The 18,344-nt window shown below is 42.5% G+C and overlaps 3 protein-coding genes across 3 annotated transcripts in view; 1 reads left to right on the forward strand and 2 right to left on the reverse strand.

The window, feature by feature from the left end:
* Positions 1-18,344, forward strand: part of LOC139305975 (butyrophilin-like protein 2) — a 281,201-nt gene that overhangs the window by 75,071 nt on the left and 187,786 nt on the right. The window lies entirely within an intron of this gene.
* On the reverse strand, positions 375-5,542 carry coro2ab (coronin 2Ab). Its single transcript, XM_070929676.1, has 14 exons — positions 5,528-5,542; positions 4,203-4,403; positions 3,930-4,046; positions 3,614-3,763; positions 3,148-3,348; positions 2,948-3,064; positions 2,624-2,728; positions 2,315-2,411; positions 1,856-1,971; positions 1,670-1,760; positions 1,431-1,591; positions 761-928; positions 613-681; positions 375-440 (listed from the first exon to the last, which is right to left on the reverse strand). The coding sequence occupies exons 1-14, from the start codon at positions 5,540-5,542 to the stop codon at positions 375-377; spliced, it is 1,674 nt and encodes a 557-aa protein (XP_070785777.1).
* LOC139306197 (endonuclease domain-containing 1 protein-like) lies at positions 9,060-10,530 on the reverse strand. Its single transcript, XM_070930154.1, has 3 exons — positions 10,201-10,530; positions 9,399-9,841; positions 9,060-9,171 (listed from the first exon to the last, which is right to left on the reverse strand). The coding sequence occupies exons 1-3, from the start codon at positions 10,528-10,530 to the stop codon at positions 9,060-9,062; spliced, it is 885 nt and encodes a 294-aa protein (XP_070786255.1).

Genomic DNA, 18,344 nt, shown 5'->3' on the forward strand with positions numbered 1-18,344 from the left:
AGACAGGTTCAACTGTTCAATATGTAATAACATTATAATCTGATACATATTTAATGTGAAAGGTGTCTCTGGTAGTGATGAACCTGCAGAGAATCATCAGCTGAGTCTGCAGCTCCTCTCAGCTTCACAGAGTGAAGGTCTATCTGTCCTGGTTCGCTCTGAGCTCCTGGTCTATCTGTCCTGGTTCCCTCTGAGCTCCTGGTCTATCTGTCCTGGTTCAAACACAAGTTAATGAAATGACGCTCAGAATTGCACCAAAACCAGCTAAAACACCACGTCGAGATGTCAGCGGCGTTTCTTTTATTGGTTGTAAACGTTTGAGTAGTTCGATTAGTTCAGAGTTAAAACGGCAGCGTGAGAGCTGATTGGCTGAGTCAGAAGGTCGCCCTCATGGTGTTTCTGGTGTTTTTGGCCTCCAGCTCCAGCTGAGCGATCCTCACCTGCACAACAGAAACAACACTCATATCAGCTTACACCATTACTGACATCACAAGGTTATAGCTGTGCAGATATTTAACCAACTGCTAATAATTAGACGGTATTGAGATCCTGATTGGTCCAAACGGTGTTTTTAGAGAGATAATGTACCACGTTGGCTGTTTGAACACTAACGTCTTTGTGATTAAGTCGCTCTCTCAGGTCTCTGATCTCCTCCTGCTGTCTGTAAAATGCTTGCAGGAGCTGAAATGAAGAAAAGTGAAGTGAGTTTCTTGGCAGCAAGAAGAGAAACTCACTCAGCGCTCCCCTGCACACGTCTTACCTCGCTCTCGGTTGTAGGTGGAGGTCTCTCTGCAGGTTCGCAGCAGTGTGGAGTGCAGCAGTACGTCCACAGCGGGATCTGGGTCTCGTCCGGCTGCCACCCCGACAGGTCGCTCACCTCCCTGGGGTATTTGGCGTCCTGGTAGGCCAGCTGCTCCTCAAGGAAGGCCTCGAGAGAGAGAGATGGTCAGCTGGTTTATACAACAGCAACAAAACAGGGCTGGACAGAACTTTGAGCCACACTTGGTTTACTGTAAATAAGAAAACACCAGCGTCTTATCGGCGATGATGCACTGTGTGGCGACATGAAGGAGTGGAAACACAAAGACAGTTGCTTCGTGCCACCGTGAGCGATTGTTTCATTCACTGGAGGACGCCGAACCCTTCAGCAGTGCTACCTTGAGCGCTGGACGCCGCCTGTATTTTACACTTCGGTTGGACAGCAGTAGATTGGCCGAACACTGAAATATATAAATGGTGTTTTTGAAATGTCCTGCTTTGCAATAATATTGTCACTATATATAATATATATGACCTCACTGTCGTAGGCTCTCCAGTGTGCCGAACCTGCTGTAATCTTAACAATTAGCCCGCTGTAACTCAGCTGCCCACTGTTTTAGTTTCCAGGGCTTCACATGATTCAAGCCGTGGTACCCAGACATACGTTCTACCTCTTCCATGAAGTCCCAGTCTGCCCCGGTCACTGCACCATCAGCCGGACCCATCTGGAACCTCAGGGAGCTCAGCTGCCTCATTAGCCCCTTCTCAGCAGGGCTTTCTGGGTAAGGGTTGGCTACGTGAGTCCCAGGCTTCAGGGACATCAGCACCGGGTCTGGTGGAGATATGTAAGAGACAGGTGGTTATGGTGGATCACTGAGAGAAGCTAGAGGTGTGTATCTGCATTACTGACCTCTGTTGATCCCCAACAGCCACTCCTGAGCCGTCATGGCCGCCTGGTTTCCAGCTGTCATTGGGTACAGATCCTCTTGGAAAATACCTGACTGGAAGGAAAGAGGAAAACACTGTAACTTCACTTTCTTTCTTTCTGGGTACGTTTTTTTCCTGTCTTGATCTTCAGTAAACGTGTCACCCTGACCTCTTTTCGTGGTACGATCATTGACAGTGGTTCCACCAGGTCTTTGATGGCGATGAGACGGTAAAATCGGAAAACCTCGCAGGCGCTCACGTCCAGGCCGCGCTTTGGCATCACCCCTGAAGTGAGGTCAAAGGTCAAAAGATATTGGGGTTGGTCAGCTTTGGGAAACTTTGTGAAGCCTAAAAGTCTTTTTCTTTTAAAACAACAATTTGAACAGCTGACTAACTTGGTCTTTCTAAAATAAGGGTATGGCTAGCTATAGTTAGCCTTTTGCTAATGTAGGTACAACTAGCTGAGTTGGTGTTTTTCTAAAACAGATGTTGGTACAACTAGTCTGGTGTTTCTTTAAATAAGTGTTTGTGCAGCTAGCTAAGTTGATCTTTTACCAAAATAAGTACAGCTACAGCTAAAGTTGGGCTGAAACAATTATGAAGCATCGAGACACTAAACTAATCTCACCGAGTCCTTTCTGTGGCAGCAGGGACCTGAACTCCGTCAGGAAGCTGATGTAAGGTTTCTCAGTGCTCAGCTCGTAGTACCGGATGTTCCCGTCACCCTAAAGCACACAAATGCATCGCAGCACTTATGGTGACCCTTGAACTCCTGAATGTTGGTTCTCTGTAATGCTGATCATGGTATTTAAGGATTAGTTAGCAGTTAGTATATTTACTTTCGATTGGTTAAACTTTCCTGAGAAGACAAATATTTGAGTGCATCAACAACCAAAGTTTAAGATGTACATGTGTGTGTGTGTGTGTGTTGTATGACCTTTCCAGCCAAGTAGAGCATGTGTGTGTCTGGGTCGTAGAACGGGAAGAGGACTCCTGCAGATCCGTCCAAATCCTCTTCATACAGAGGCTCAGATAAGTCGTCCTGCACACAAACACACAGACTCTAGATTTCCGGAACATGGTATGAAGGCTTTGAACTGACCAGTGAGCAACTAACCAACGTTTGTTTTTGTCCAGAACTCTGTAGAGGTGTGTATTTGTTTAATGACGTAATGGAACGTAAAGCATCTCAATGAATCCTCTGTCAGAGTGAACAGATCGATCACTCAATCAGTCACTCCGTTTGATGTGTGTGTCTTACAGGGTCCCAGAGGACGATCTGTCTGTGGTTCCACGGTGAGCTGCCGGTGGACAGAAGCATCTTCAGCCCTCCGATGTATAAAACCTTGTTGGCCCTGTGGGACTTACTGCTGGACACCTGCAGGAACATTACTCACATTATTTAAAATGTTGTTTTCTGTCTTCAAACAATCAGACAAAATGAACACTTCAACAACGCACCTGTAGAATCTTTCCTGTCCGCGGGTCCAGGACTCGAACCCGTCTGTCTTTGGAGGTGACCGCCAGCCGGCTGCCATCGCTGTTGAAGCTGACAGACAGCAGCAGCGTATCGGACGGGTAGGGGTTGTAGATGGGCATCAGAACCACCCGGACCGGGTACCTGAGCACCGCACCTACCTGGGACACATCCCAGAGGAGGACCTGCGGCAAAAAGACAGAAAAAGACAAGGCTGTTCCACCAGGTGAGCTATACACCTGCAGTATGTCTGGCAGTATCTTAGTATTAAGCAGAATTAGTGCTATTTGAACCCAATGAAAGCTAAATTAGCAAAAACATTGTCTAGCGGTTACATCTAGCGGTATGTTTTGGAGTTCGTAGTGACCCCGGTAGCTAAAACCTCTGGGCTTAACAGCAGTGAAATCTGTCCCCTGTCTCTGACTGCCACTGACCAATGAGGTTCCTGACCTTGTAGTCGTAGGCGGAGCTCAGCAGCAGGTTCTCAGCTGTCGGATGCCACTCAATGAGCCCCACCCTCCTGGAGTGACCAATCAGAGTCTTCCTGGCCTTGGTGAGGTTTTGTTGGACGCCGCAGACCGGGATGTCCCAGATCTTCACCTGCACACACACACACACACATACTGGGTTGTGTGTACTATACTTGTGAGGACCCTCATTGACACAATACACCTCTGAACCCACCTACAGCCGTAAGACAAAATGTCCTCACACCCAACGTCTAAAACTCAAAGATAGGATTGTCTACGAGTGGGACAGCGCTTACAGTGCAATCCTCTGAGCACGAGGCGATGCAGTGATCATCAAACGGGTTCCACTTGACCTCCAGGACCCTCCCACTGTGACCGCACACCCTCGGGTGCTGAGGGTCCACCCGGCCAGTCTGAGAGCGAGAGAGCGGCAGTCATTTCCTCTTGTAGTACAGTCGCAGCAAAAACATAATGTATTCTTTCATCATGTGATGAAACAATGGAGCACTATGTTTGTTTACAACAGGAAGAGCTCATTGACTTGAATTTGATGACACTGGACTACACACATGATGGATGGGCAGGACTAAGAAGGACCCGCCCCCGGCGCACTCGGTCACCACGGCGATGAAGCAGGGATTGGCTGAGCAGTAGTGGTTGTCGTGGACGCTGCGTGTGATTGGCACCCCGTCGTAGCTGTGCTCCTTCGTGCACGGCTTCCCGAAAACGTGGCGAAACTTTGAGCAGCGGAAAGACGAACGCCACGACATCTGGACAGGAAGTGTAAAGGTTTATTAAAACAGTTTAATATCAATAAAATATTAATACAGGAACACATTCACCCGTACACAAAGACAGGAAAAAATTATGAAGACGAGAGGGATGGAAAAGTGTGTGTGTGTGTGTGTGTGTGTGTGTGTGTGTGTGTGTGTGTGTGTCAGACCTACATAATCTCATAATAGTGTTGTGGAACCACAGCAGCTGCATTATCGGGCCTAATCAATAATGCAATTAGCTGTCATTATTGGCTTCCATAATCTTATCAATAATAAATCAATTTCTTCAATAACTGAACTTCTTAATCATTCATCCACACACACACACACACACACACACACACTGATAAATCCATCATCCAGAACAGTTTGCTTGTGTTATTAAAGATTCATGAGTTACATTCACACTTCCTGTTGTTACAAATTCCTCCTGACCTTTGACCTTTACTGTGGCTAGAAAAGATCAGCTTACTGTCGAGGGAGGAGGGAAGAAAAGGGGGAGGAAAAACAAGAGGAGGAGGAGGAGAGGAAGACTGGGAGAGAGGAAAGCAAAAGAGAGATGATAAAAACCATCATCATCCAATCAGATCATCGTCCTGCTGAAAGTACTTTTACTGGAGTAAAGATTAAAGCAGGGCTTCCCGACCCTCTCGGGTTGGTGGTCAGTGTCTAGTTGTGGCTCCTTGTCACGTTTCGGATGTCTGTCAGCTCCACCAAAGAGACTTTTCACCTGTGAACTTCTCAGATGGTTTTAACTGTTGTGGGTTTCCAGGAAGTGGAGACATGAGACTTATATCAATCATCTCAACTAACTCTCCGCCAGAGAGTTTCCCAGCTTTCCAAATTGTCCAACTATTCCTTTAATTTATCCTCTTCAGTTTCTGACCTGGACAGTCTGACGTCCAGGACCAGGACCACCCAGCCCCAGTTTGACCTCTACTTTCAGTGATGGTTTTATGACTACAGATGTGTTCCTCTGACCATCAGGTGGAGCTCAAAATAAAACATCCCATTTTATTCTTACTAGTTCTACGTGATCTCTCTCTCTGCTGTTATCTCCCTGATAACGCCATCAATCCTCCGAAAAACCTGACAGAAGTAGAAGGATGTTGTCTTACCTCGGATGGAGTCATGTAGAATCACTGACTTCTCTTCCTGCAAACAAACTTCTGTTGTTACTGTTAATAATACTGTTACCGTTATTAGGGCTATTAATATGACACCCAGCACCACGCAACAACTGTTATAACTGCAATACTACTCCACCTTTTACTGCCAAAGTACTACAACCAGTACTGTTCAACGTACAGCTGCTCTGTCTACTGTCCTGCTGACTTCTGACTACAGCCTCTGTGTGTGTGTGTGTGTGTGTGTGTGTGTGTGTGTGTGTGTGTGTGTGTGTGTGTGTGTGTGTGTGCACGCGTGTGTGTGTGTGTTTTCACCTCTGATCCATGACGTCTCGCCTCCCCTTCCACATTAGCAGAGCTGTTCATGCACGGCTGCACGCACACAAACACAGCTCTGCATCGGATACTACTGACACACACACACACACACACACACACAGAACCAGTGCCCAAGACAACACCGTTAATGGTCATTATTATTAATCTGTTGCACTTGGTGATTAACGGTGATGTAGCTAATGAAACTCTGGATGATATATTTGCAAAAGTTTAAATTTCTTACTAGTTTTGACTGAAGATCATTATCATCATTAATTTATCTCCTGTTATAATTATAATTTATTGTAGTATTAATAAAGACAATAGCAGAAGTGTTAATAACAGCAGTGGTGGATTTTGAGGTACTTTATTTCCATTTAATGCTGCTTTATACTTGTTACTCCACCTCATTTATTTGACAGTGGTAGTTACATGATAATCTTATGAAATACAACACATGTTACATATTTTGCAGTTGTGGCTTCTTGCCAGATTTGTTTTATCAGAACTTCAAACACAGAGACTATTAGAATGACATTCAAAAACAATAAGCAATAAAAAAAACAGAATAAAAATCAATTAAGATTTTAAAAATTAGATTGAATAAAATACATAAAATTAAATAAAATAGACCGGAAATACAGTAGTGCAGTAAGTTTCAGTCATTTCCTTTGTTGCAAGTTCCGCATGCAACAAAGGAAATGACCAAACTACCACTTGTGTCTGGAGGTGTCGGTGTTTGAGACATCCAGGATGTTATTTCCATCTTAAAGCTACAGAAAGCTTCACAAAAGCTTACTTTCTTACATCAACATGAATTTAATCAAATGGTTATTAGCTGTCTTTTAACAAATTACTATTAATTCACTTATTCAATGAAATCACAAACTATTAAACTAAGACCTCTTATCTAACAAACATATATAAACATAACTTCCACAGAAGAAGTTCTACCTGCCGACTGCTTCCTAAAGTAGTAAAAAACCAGCGGTAAAATGATGGTTACACGTCAATGCATCAGTGTAAACAATCTAATAATATTCAGTCATATACTGTAAAATAACATATCAGTCACAGGAGACGTTTTCAAAGTATTTTTTACGTTGTTGTATTGGTACTCGTCTTCAAGGTTACATTTTCATTAAGGGTCACTTCTGACGACTGTTATGAGACGGAAATGCATTCTTATACTGGCTCTGGACATTGGCATCATCCAATATTATTGTACTGCCAGCTGTGAATCAGGTGTCAGCAAAACAATATACAAAATATGTATGGACATAATAAGTAAGAGGCTGAAGAAGGAGCTGAAGAAGACGGAGGGCTATAAGTGGCAATGTTGAGGTGCTTAGCTGTTATGTTGGTTTGGGCGTCAGAAGTTTTGGGAATGATTGTCACTGAAGTCTGATTGGTTGAGTTAGTTTGGGGTTCAGACGCTGTAGGAATGGTTGTTGTTGATGTCTGGGTACTTGAGTTAGTTTGGGGTTCAGACGCTGTAGGAATGGATGTCGTTGACGTCTGGGTAGTTGAGTTAGTTTGGGGTTTAATAGTTGTAGGAATGGTTGTTGTTGATGTCTGGGTAGTTGTGTTAGTTTGGGGTTCAGACGCTGTAGGAATGGATGTTGTTGACGTCTGGGTAGTTGTGTTAGTTTGGGGTTCAGACGCTGTAGGAATGGTTGTTGTTGACGTCTGGGTAGTTGTGTTAGTTTGGGGTTCAGACGCTGTAGGAATGGATGTTGTTGACGTCTGGGTAGTTGAGTTAGTTTGGGGTTCAGACGCTGTAGGAATGGATGTTGTTGACGTCTGGGTAGTTGAGTTAGTTTGGGGTTCAGACGCTGTAGGAATGGATGTTGTTGACGTCTGGGTAGTTGAGTTAGTTTGGGGTTTAATAGTTGTAGGAATGGATGTTGTTGACGTCTGGGTAGTTGTGTTAGTTTGGGGTTCAGACGCTGTAGGAATGGTTGTTGTTGACGTCTGGGTAGTTGTGTTAGTTTGGGGTTCAGACGCTGTAGGAATGGTTGTTGTTGATGTCTGGGTAGTTGAGTTAGTTTGGGGTTTAATAGTTGTAGGAATGGTTGTTGTTGATGTCTGGGTAGTTGTGTTAGTTTGGGGTTCAGACGCTGTAGGAATGGATGTTGTTGACGTCTGGGTAGTTGTGTTAGTTTGGGGTTCAGACGCTGTAGAAATGGCTGTTGTTGACGTCTGGGTAGTTGTGTTAGTTTGGGGTTCAGACGCTGTAGGAATGGATGTTGTTGACGTCTGGGTAGTTGAGTTAGTTTGGGGTTCAGACGCTGTAGGAATGGATGTTGTTGACGTCTGGGTAGTTGTGTTAGTTTGGGGTTTAATAGTTGTAGGAATGGTTGTTGTTGATGTCTGGGTAGTTGTGTTAGTTTGGGGTTTAATAGTTGTAGGAATGATTGTTGTTGATGTCTGGGTAGTTGTGTTAGTTTGGGGTTTAATAGTTGTAGGAATGATTGTTGTTGATGTCTGGGTAGTTGAGTTAGTTTGGGGTTTAATAGTTGTAGGAATGGTTGTTGTTGATGTCTGGGTAGTTGTGTTAGTTTGGGGTTCAGACGCTGTAGCAATGGATGTTGTTGACGTCTGGGTAGTTGTGTTAGTTTGGGGTTCAGACGCTGTAGCAATGGATGTTGTTGACGTCTGGGTAGTTGTGTTAGTTTGGGGTTCAGACGCTGTAGGAATGGATGTTGACGTCTGGGTAGTTGAGTTAGTTTGGGGTTTAATAGTTGTAGGAATGGTTGTTGTTGACGTCTGGGTAGTTGTGTTAGTTTGGGGTTTAATAGTTGTAGGAATGACAGTTATTGTTGATTGGAGAGATGTTGTGATTGGTGGGGCAGTGGTTGTTAATATAATGGTAATTGTCTGTGTTTCTGTAGTTGCAGGTACAGTGGTACTTATAGTGGAAGAAGCAGTAGTTGAGGGAATGCTAGTACTGGCACGGCCAGATGTAGAAGTAAGAGGGGCAAATGTGGTAGTGGCATTTTTTCCCAGTTCACCACCACCTCCCAGCGCACCACCACCTCCCAGGGCACCACCACCTGCCAGTGCACCACCTCCTGCCAGCGCACCACCTCCTGCCAGTGCACCACCTCCTGCCAGCGCACCACCACCTCCTGCCAGCGCACCACCTCCTCCTCCTTGTCCTCCCTGATTTCCTCCCTGCCCATTGTCCTCATTATTTTCTGAATCATTCTCTTTCTTCTTTGTTGTTCTGGTGGTAGTTGTAGTTGTGGTAGTGGTAGCAGTAACTCTTGTAGTAGTTGGAGAAGTAGTTGTAGTTTTGGTGGTGGTTGTAGGGACTGTGGTTGTTGGTGGAATGGTAGTAGTTTGGGGTTTAGTAGTTGTGGGAACAGTCATGGTAGTTGGAGGGGCAGATGTAGTTGGAGCTTGGCTTGGGCATTGGCAGTCTTTTTCAGCATTCATTTCTGGGTAGAACTCAGCAACAGTTGTGTGCAGAGGACACTTTGTTCTGGGAAACACCTGAAATCTCAGTTCCTGATGGAGTTCTGTCAAAGTCTTTGTCTGCAGATATTTAGATTTAGATTGTTCTGCAATGTTGTTGCCCCAGTGTGCACTCGCTAGCCACTTTTTCATGTTGTGACTGTAACAGCAGAATGCGGACCAGAGAATGGAGGGTATATTTATTTTGTTGTTGAGTTTGTTGTCACTGCTGGGCTTGGCCCCGGTCACTACAAAGCCTTCAATGACATCATTGTTGTTGATGCAGTACTTTTGCAGGACACATTTGATGCACTTCTCCATTTTTTGCCAGCTGCCACTGTTGAAAGACACTGCTTGTGGAACGATGTTTGTCAGGGTGAACGTTGAGATTTTATCATTTTTATCAAATGCATGAGAAGTCGGAAATAAATGGCCCCTATTATAGCCTTTGACATTTTTATAATCCATGTCACTGGCCTGGTGGATGTATCTGTCGTCCCTCATGTTGTTGGTGTTTCTTTCTTCAAGCTGCAGAAGTTCAGTGGTATTCATATTATCGGTGTGATACATTAAACCACAAGAAAGTTTTTGCAGATTTTGATGATGCCAAAGTAACCCAAATAATCTGATTTAATCTGACAGTTCACATTTTGTGAATTCCCACAGTTTATGTTACTTTACAACAGAAAATAAGCAACCCTCATATTACACCCTAACACTGATTAAAACAACACTGAAAGGTCATCTTACTGATCAGTATAGTAATATAAAAGGTGCAATACTGTCTGACAGTAGTTACACTGCATCAGTGTCTGAAATAGTTTCAATGGTGGCCACACTAATAATTAATGATTGTATTTTCATTAGGGAAAGAAAGAAAAACATACCTCTGGCTCTATCTTCCACGGGGTACGAGGTCTTCCCTTGTCTTGTTCCCCTCTGTACTTGTAAGCAGAAAACACTGGAATCTTGTTCTGGGTGTCGTAGAGAGTCACAAACCTTTTATCGTTCTTGAATGTCTGGCAAATGGGTTTGTATCGGTTCTGGTCCTTGATGTTACCACCCTCCAAGATTCCTGGGACCTGTGGTGGAGTTTTCTCAAGAAGAAACTCGGCACAGTCGGACATTGAATCCACCACTTTAGCCACTGTGGGAACGAAGGACAGGAGGAGGAAGGCAGCGAGGGGCAGGAGACACCATCTCTTTGGGGATGTCATCATCACACACTGTGTATTATTTGGTCAGAGGAAAGAACAAAGAATTGTTAAAAAAATTACAGTTTACTTTAGCACAACTGCACCAACAGTTGTTAGAGTAAAGTGAACTTTGTTGCATTGTTGTGTTTGGATATTTTGGATAAACACTAAACCAGGACTGTAAAATAAAGTCACATGATTCTCAACCACTTCTATCACCATCATCATTGAATCCATTTCAGAGAGGAATCAAAAACAAATGTGATTAAAATCTCTTTAGCTTCAGCTCAGCATCAACTTGTCTGCAGTTTTCTTCATACCAGTTAAAAATGCGTAAGCTTTTTTGTATAATCGGGTATCATCAGCATATAGTGGAAGATAATGAGAACTAAACCTTGAGGAAAACCACAAGTGACGGGTTGCATTTGGAGGAGACGGTAATACCAACAACAGCAAGAAAAATAACTGCATCAGGGGTTTCAGCAAATACCCAGTAACAACATATGTTAACGTTTAAGTGATGAAGACGACTACCTGTTGTGGTAATAACTCTTATCGTGAACAAAGGAGGACATAGTGTAACGTTGTTTTAGAGGCTGATGGTTGGGCAGTAATTATTGGAGTTTTTTAACCATGATCACGACTGGTCCCCAACCTTAATGAAGCTGCTATTTTACCCCTAACCCTAATACCTTAACCATGGCGTTGTCACATCTCTAAAGAACATCAGAATTATTTTCATCAGAGCTTTGTAACAGACTTTGGAAGTCATGTCGTTAGTGTCAGATCTGAAAATGCTTAAATGTGTTCTGGGGGGCAATTACAGTGCATCCGGAAAGTATTCACGGCGCTTCACTTTTTCCACATTTTGTTATGTTACACCCTTATTCCAAAATGGATTAAATTAATTTTTTTCCTCAAAATTCTAAACACAACACCCCATAATGACAATGTGAAAAAAGTTTTTTTGAAATTTTTGCAAATTTATTAAAAATAAAAAACTAAGAAATCACATGTACATAAGTATTCACAGCCTTTGCCATGAAGCTCAAAATTGAGCTCAGGTGCATCCTGTTTCCACTGATCATCCTTGAGATGTTTCTGCAGCTTAATTGGAGTCCACCTGTGGTAAATTCAGTTGATTGGACATGATTTGGAAAGGCACACACCTGTCTATATAAGGTCCCACAGTTGACAGTGCATGTCAGAGCACAAACCAAGCATGAAGTCAAAGGAATTGTCTGTAGACCTCCGAGACAGGATTGTCTCGAGGCACAAATCTGGGGAAGGTTACAGAAAAATTTCTGCTGCTTTGAAGGTCCCAATGAGCACAGTGGCCTCCATCATCCGTAAGTGGAAGAAGTTCGGAACCACCAGGACTCTTCCTAGAGCTGGCCGGCCATCTAAACTGAGTAATCGGGGGAGAAGGGCCTTAGTCAGGGAGGTGACCAAGAACCCGATGGTCACTCTGTCAGAGCTCCAGAGTTCCTCTGTGGAGAGAGGAGAACCTTCCAGAAGGACAACCATCTCTGCAGCAATCCACCAATCAGGCCTGTATGGTAGAGTGGCCAGACGGAAGCCACTCCTTAGTAAAAGGCACATAGCAGCCCGCCTGGAGTTTGCCAAAAGGCACCTGAAGGACTCTCAGACCATGAGAAACAAAATTCTCTGGTCTGATGAGACAAAGATTGAACTCTTTGGTGTGAATGCCAGGCGTCACGTTTGGAGGAAACCAGGCACCGCTCATCACCAGGCCAATACCATCCCTACAGTGAAGCATGGTGGTGGCAGCATCATGCTGTGGGGATGTTTTTCAGCGGCAGGAACTGGGAGACTAGTCAGGATAGAGGGAAAGATGAATGCAGCAAAGTACAGAGACATCCTGGATGAAAACCTGCTCCAGAGCGCTCTTGACCTCAGACTGGGGCGACGGTTTATCTTTCAGCAGGACAACGACCCTAAGCACACAGCCAAGATATCAAAGGAGTGGCTTCAGGACAACTCTGTGAATGTCCTTGAGTGGCCCAGCCAGAGCCCAGACTTGAATCCGATTGAACATCTCTGGAGAGATCTGAAAATGGCTGTGCACCGACGCTTCCCATCCAACCTGATGGAGCTTGAGAGGTGCTGCAAAGAGGAATGGGTGAAACTGCCCAAAGATAGGTGTGCCAAGCTTGTGGCATCATATTCAAAAAGACTTGAGGCTGTAATTGCTGCCAAAGGTGCATCAACAAAGTATTGAGCAAAGGCTGTGAATACTTATGTACATGTGATTTCTCAGGTTTTTTATTTTTAATAAATTTGCAAAAATCTCAAAAACTTTTTTCACGTTGTCATTATGGGGTGTTGTGTGTAGAATTTTGAGGAAAAAAATGAATTTAATCCATTTTGGTATAAGGCTGCAACATAACAAAATGTGGAAAAAGTGAAGCGCTGTGAATACTTTCCGGATGCACTGTACATAGAACGTATTTTGTCATTTCATTTGTAAGACTTGATGTATATATATTTGGGACACCAGGTGTGCCTTTCAAATTAATCAAATTTGTAGAAAAAAGAGAGACAATCACTGTGAAAATGGGTGTAGTCCATGTGTTGCTTTCACCACTTTATACTCATAGTTGCAACATGCATTGCTGACACCACTGGGGGGGCATTAAAGTTAGAAATGTTCAAATTGTACACATAGTGAGGGGTGAAAAGGGATGTTAATGATTCCTGAACCACCACCACTGCCGGAGCTGTGGTGTTTTCCCATGCCACTCATATTGTAGCTGTAAGCCTCTTTTGTGTACACACAAAGAAAATCAGGTTCCTGAATGGACGCCAATTGAAACCTGGCGCCCATCCAGGAAGGAAGGACAGGTAAATTCAGAAATCATTACAGCACGTTTTTAGAATTAGCCAGCAGTATTATAAAGGAAACGAGATTTGCAGTAAGTGAGTTTAAACATGTGCAATCACCAGCATGACCCTTGAAGCAACGGTTTCCTTGAAGGAAGTGCTTGTATAGATTTGCTGGTTTAGAAAGAATGAAAATATATTTGTCTTTCACACAGTGTCATAAAGCATTACCTGCTTATACACCTGGTGCACAGTAAATATGTCTTTATACTGAACACTTTGGGACACCTTTGGGACGCCTCCATCCTCCAGTGGTGGAAGAAGAACTGTTGTATTGGTACTTTTACTTGAGTAAAACATCTGAGTACTTCTCCCACCACCGCCTATAAATATGATAGAGTCAAGTACAACATTTCCCTCCAAAAATCTGGTGTAGTTGAAGTATAAAGTAGCAAAAAATAAATACTCAAGTGAAGTACAAGAACCTCGAATTTGTATGTAAGTACAGTAGTTGAGTAAATATACTTTGCACCACAGGTATCCTCACATCACTGTGTTGCCTCCCTGCAGGAGACATGCTAGCTAAATGCATGACGAGCTAACAAGCTAACTGTCATGGTTGTGCATCTCGGCTGAAATCACGGAGTCATGTCATGTTGGAGAAGATGTGGAGTTTCTGTTCATTCAGGATTTAGCGGGTTTAATGTGGCATCCTCAAATCAAGGAAAATGGTGAGTAACTTAGCTAAGTTTTGCCGTTAAATGTCAGTCGCTTGCTAGTTTTGTCGTGTTTGTTGTGTTGGTGTGTTTGGCTAGCTAACTTAGGCTAATGCTCGCATATTTGCTGTTGGCTAACTTAGCTAGTTACTTTATCATGATGGATAGGCTAGCTACAGCAGCAGACTAGCTAAGCTAACAGTCATAGTTAGCTAAATTAACTTGTGTCCGTTTGTGTGGTTTCGGGTTTCTGTTGACTGTTTCTGGCATCACAACACACATTTTACTTCATCATTTCTTTGGTATAGCTACACCTGTCTGCTGTGTATTCACTCAGTTGCCAGTTTATTAGGTACACCTAGCTAAAACTAATGCAGTCTGATACAACAGTCCTGCAATAAATCCTCCCTTCATGAAGGCTTGAATGTTCAGTTTTCGTTGATTCAGTTTTGTGTTGCTGTTGAACTGTATTTCATTATACTGACAGGTGTTTCTATTATTTTGTCCACCCCACTCATATCTAGGAGGCTAGGCTTGATAACCAACAGCTCTCTAATATACCTTTTTGTATTTCAACATTTTCCTTTTGTCACAACAAAGCTTTTAATATTTGATGCCAGTACAATGGAAGCCTCTTTGGGCCAATTTCAGGTAAAGTTGTATATGTATTGAGTATTTAATTACATCAATAGTTCCACATCTGTGAATTAAAACTTTTACTTATGTACACCTTTCAGAAATAGACCTGGTTATGGATTAAGAGGTTACATTTTTCACTTCAAGTGAGGAAAACATACAAATAATATTGTCTTTTAGATATTGCTGATACATAGTCTTGATTTTATAAATCAAGGAAAATATTGTAAATGATAAGTTGATGAATCTATTAGTCCTCCAATTTGTTTGATATAATTGCAAACTGAATACAAAACAAGACATTTGAGGATTTTGCCAATTTCTGACATTTTATAACATTTTACAACTAATCTAAATAATCAGCAGATTAATCAATAAAGAAAGTAATAAGTTAGTTGCAGCCCTAGAAAATACACCAAGAAAAGCTTACCGTCCGAGATCAGAGCGTCATGAAATCTGCCAAAACAAACCACTCCAAGGCACAAGGCAGTCCCAGTCGTCCTTTATTGAACAGTGACATTAAGCAAACAGAGTAACTGTACATCAAAGATTAACTGAGACTGTGAAGGAAGTCTTATTATTTTCAGTGGAGGTGCAGCAGTCCTCCCACCTCCACACACTGTGTCTATAGAGAGGTGACACAGTTCAGCCAAGTTCTGATTGCAGCTGTATACTGGGGACTTTCCCTGACTGGTCTGGGAATTTGTTCCCCTTCCACTGTAGATTCAACTACCCAACAGTATACAGTAGTTCAAATGAGCTCAGCCTGAAACATCTACAGCAGTAATTAATTAATTTACTTCCTCCAGCTATTATTAACAGACTCATGTTGTTAGTTTAGTTGGTGAGCTTCTCAATCTCCTTTCAGCAGAAACAGAAGACAACAGCCGCATGAACCGTCTTCATCAGAAACACCACCATAACTATTATTCTGTTCAATGGGGCAACAGAAGTCCTCTGTGGGATAAAAAACTAGACCACATTAAGCCCCTCTTTCACTGTTGTTGGACTTTAAGGATCCCACTGAATTGAAATAACTAACTAAACTATAGTTGTGCCGGCTGCAGTCTTTTTATTGTAGTCTTAAAAAAGTAGCCAAAAAGTACACACATAAATGTAAATCAGAACATAAATCATTTAAAAAATTGAAATGGTTTATGTGCAAAAAGGAAATCAAAATGTGGAAATCAAAGCGACTTTCTAAAATTGATTAGGTGTTGTGAAATGTAAAACTAAAAGGATCTTATACTTTGTAGGAAAGGTTTGCCATAAAACTGGAAAAATGAAATATTTAGGCTACCTTTTTTATATCTTATTATTTTCTGTGTAGTTAGGAGAAAGGGGTTTTCCTCTCTGGAACTAAAAATTAAAAATACTTAAGTGCAACAAAATAAAACCCCTCTCTTTACCTGGAACGTGAACACGCTGAAACTTAAATGAAAAATAAAATAATCTTCTTTTGGTGTAAAACGATGACTAAAAAACATTTCATGAGGTTCAGTTACTTTAAGAAATGCATGTATGCAAAAAGGACACTAGGTGGCACTATCACTCTGTAATTGAGCTCTTCAGACACACTTACAGACATGAGAATCGAATAAGATAAATCAAATATACATGAACTGTAGCAGGCAAATGATAACAAAATGTTGAACTATTTAACATGTAATTGATCTTTTTAAGATGTGGTAGTAAAAGGGCCAGATGTGGTGGTGAGAGAGGCAGATGTGGTTATTGCTATTGATGGAGCCTAAAGTGTGCCGCCGGAATGATAACTTTTACAACGTTTAGTCATAGTCGGTTAATATATTGATCAATTTAAAAATGCCATTGTACGTTCCATTTTCGGATTGTTGATTTCAATTTAAAGTCTAACTGAAATCACATATTTTTGTTGCTGTCAAATGAATGCAAGTGTTAAATTAAATTATAGTTTTTATTATTAAAAAGGAGAAAAAGTGATTGAATGATGGTGTTTAGGGAGATGTCTGAGGTGGCACTCTGCAGGCTGCACAGGAAGTATTACTGCGACTGCTTCAGTCGTGGTATTTGTGGTGATAACGGCAGCAGCGCTGATATTAGTGGCAGTTGTGGCTCTAACCAGCAGGTGGTGATGCCGTACTGAAACGACACATTTTTGTTTGTGCCAGACTCCAGTTCAGTTAGACTGCATTTTACTAAAACCAGCTGACAGTTGTGAATGAGGTAGATAATCTTTGCTTGCATACCAAAGTCCCATTCGGAGATGCATAAGTTAAACAAGTGCGTGTGAGTGTAGATGCACCACATGGCCAAAAATATGTGGACACTCAAACACTACCACCATATGTGCTGCTACAACAGCCTCCTCTCTTCTGGTTTCAGGCTTTCCTCCAGATGTTGAACCTGCTGCAGGGATTTGTTCCCATTCAGCCACAAGAGCATCACTGGGCTTTGAGGTCTGGCTCCCAGTCGGTGTTCCAGTTCATCCCAAAGGTGTTGGATGAAGTTGAGGTCAGGACTCTGTGCAGGTCAGTCGAGGTCTTTTCCTCACCAAACTGGGAAAATCACCTCTATATGAAGCTGCTTTGTGCACTGAGGCGTTATTGTGTTGAAACAGGAAAGAGTGTGTGTCTTTTTGGATGTTTTCAGGTTGAGCGTTGTGAGTGAAAGTAAAGGTTTCAGTGTTGTTGTTGAGCCACCGTCTTCCTGCACACAGATATATAATCAGTCATGCTCTGTGCAGAGATATGTGGACTGGAAAGTTGGGCTCATACCAGAGCTAAAGAGATAAATCAGTCTGGCAGTCAAAGCATCCTCTCGAGGGACAGTGGAATTACACCATATAAAAGATGACAGCGTCTTTATTTTATAGATATTGTGAATTTTCTTAAACCTGATTTCTTTTGTAATAAACCCAGATTCACTATTTAAGAGATGGAAGTATATCATTTTTCTAAAGTAAAATTCCTCTGTGATCCCGTCACTTTAATGTTTGCAGGACACTAAGCAGGATAATGAAATGAATCTTTGAGTCTTTCTGTCTTCTGAAGTTTCTATTGGCTGTGCTGCTTCTCCAAACGACACGTCCCGTCCTGAGTTTGTCGGTCTCGTATGCACACCTACAGTACAGACTGAGTCTATGGGAATAAGTCAACTCGTGTCATCCAACCGTCCTCCTGCAAATGAGACATAACTTTTTCAATCTTAAACTTAGCTGTGGTCAGGAAATCTGGCAGACCCACATGACCTCAGAGAGAGTTCACAGAGTCCGACAAGCATGCGGGTGGTTTGTCAATGCGGGCCCTGATATCAGTTCATCAGATGAAAATCTAATCTAGTGTGTTCATTTCCTGCTTCTGTATGACAGCCACAGAACTGATCGTGAAACTGTAATGTAAAGGTTTCTTTCTGTAACACAACTGTTTAATCCGTAGTGCAAAATGACAAGTCATCAAGATGTCTTCTGCAGGTGTGTGTACGATACATGCTTGTGTGAAACTAAATGTGCCCTTAAATGACCTTGTTTGTGTGTGACTGCTTGCAGAGATAAGAGTGACCAAACACAAACACATCCAGCTCCAGGAGTGACTGTAAACTGGGTTGTGGATGTTTATGCTTCACCACGCTCCTCTGTGCACATACAGGACGTATGATGGT

This window comes from Enoplosus armatus, chromosome 23, assembly GCF_043641665.1.
Source record: "Enoplosus armatus isolate fEnoArm2 chromosome 23, fEnoArm2.hap1, whole genome shotgun sequence".
NCBI lineage: Eukaryota > Metazoa > Chordata > Actinopteri > Centrarchiformes > Enoplosidae > Enoplosus > Enoplosus armatus.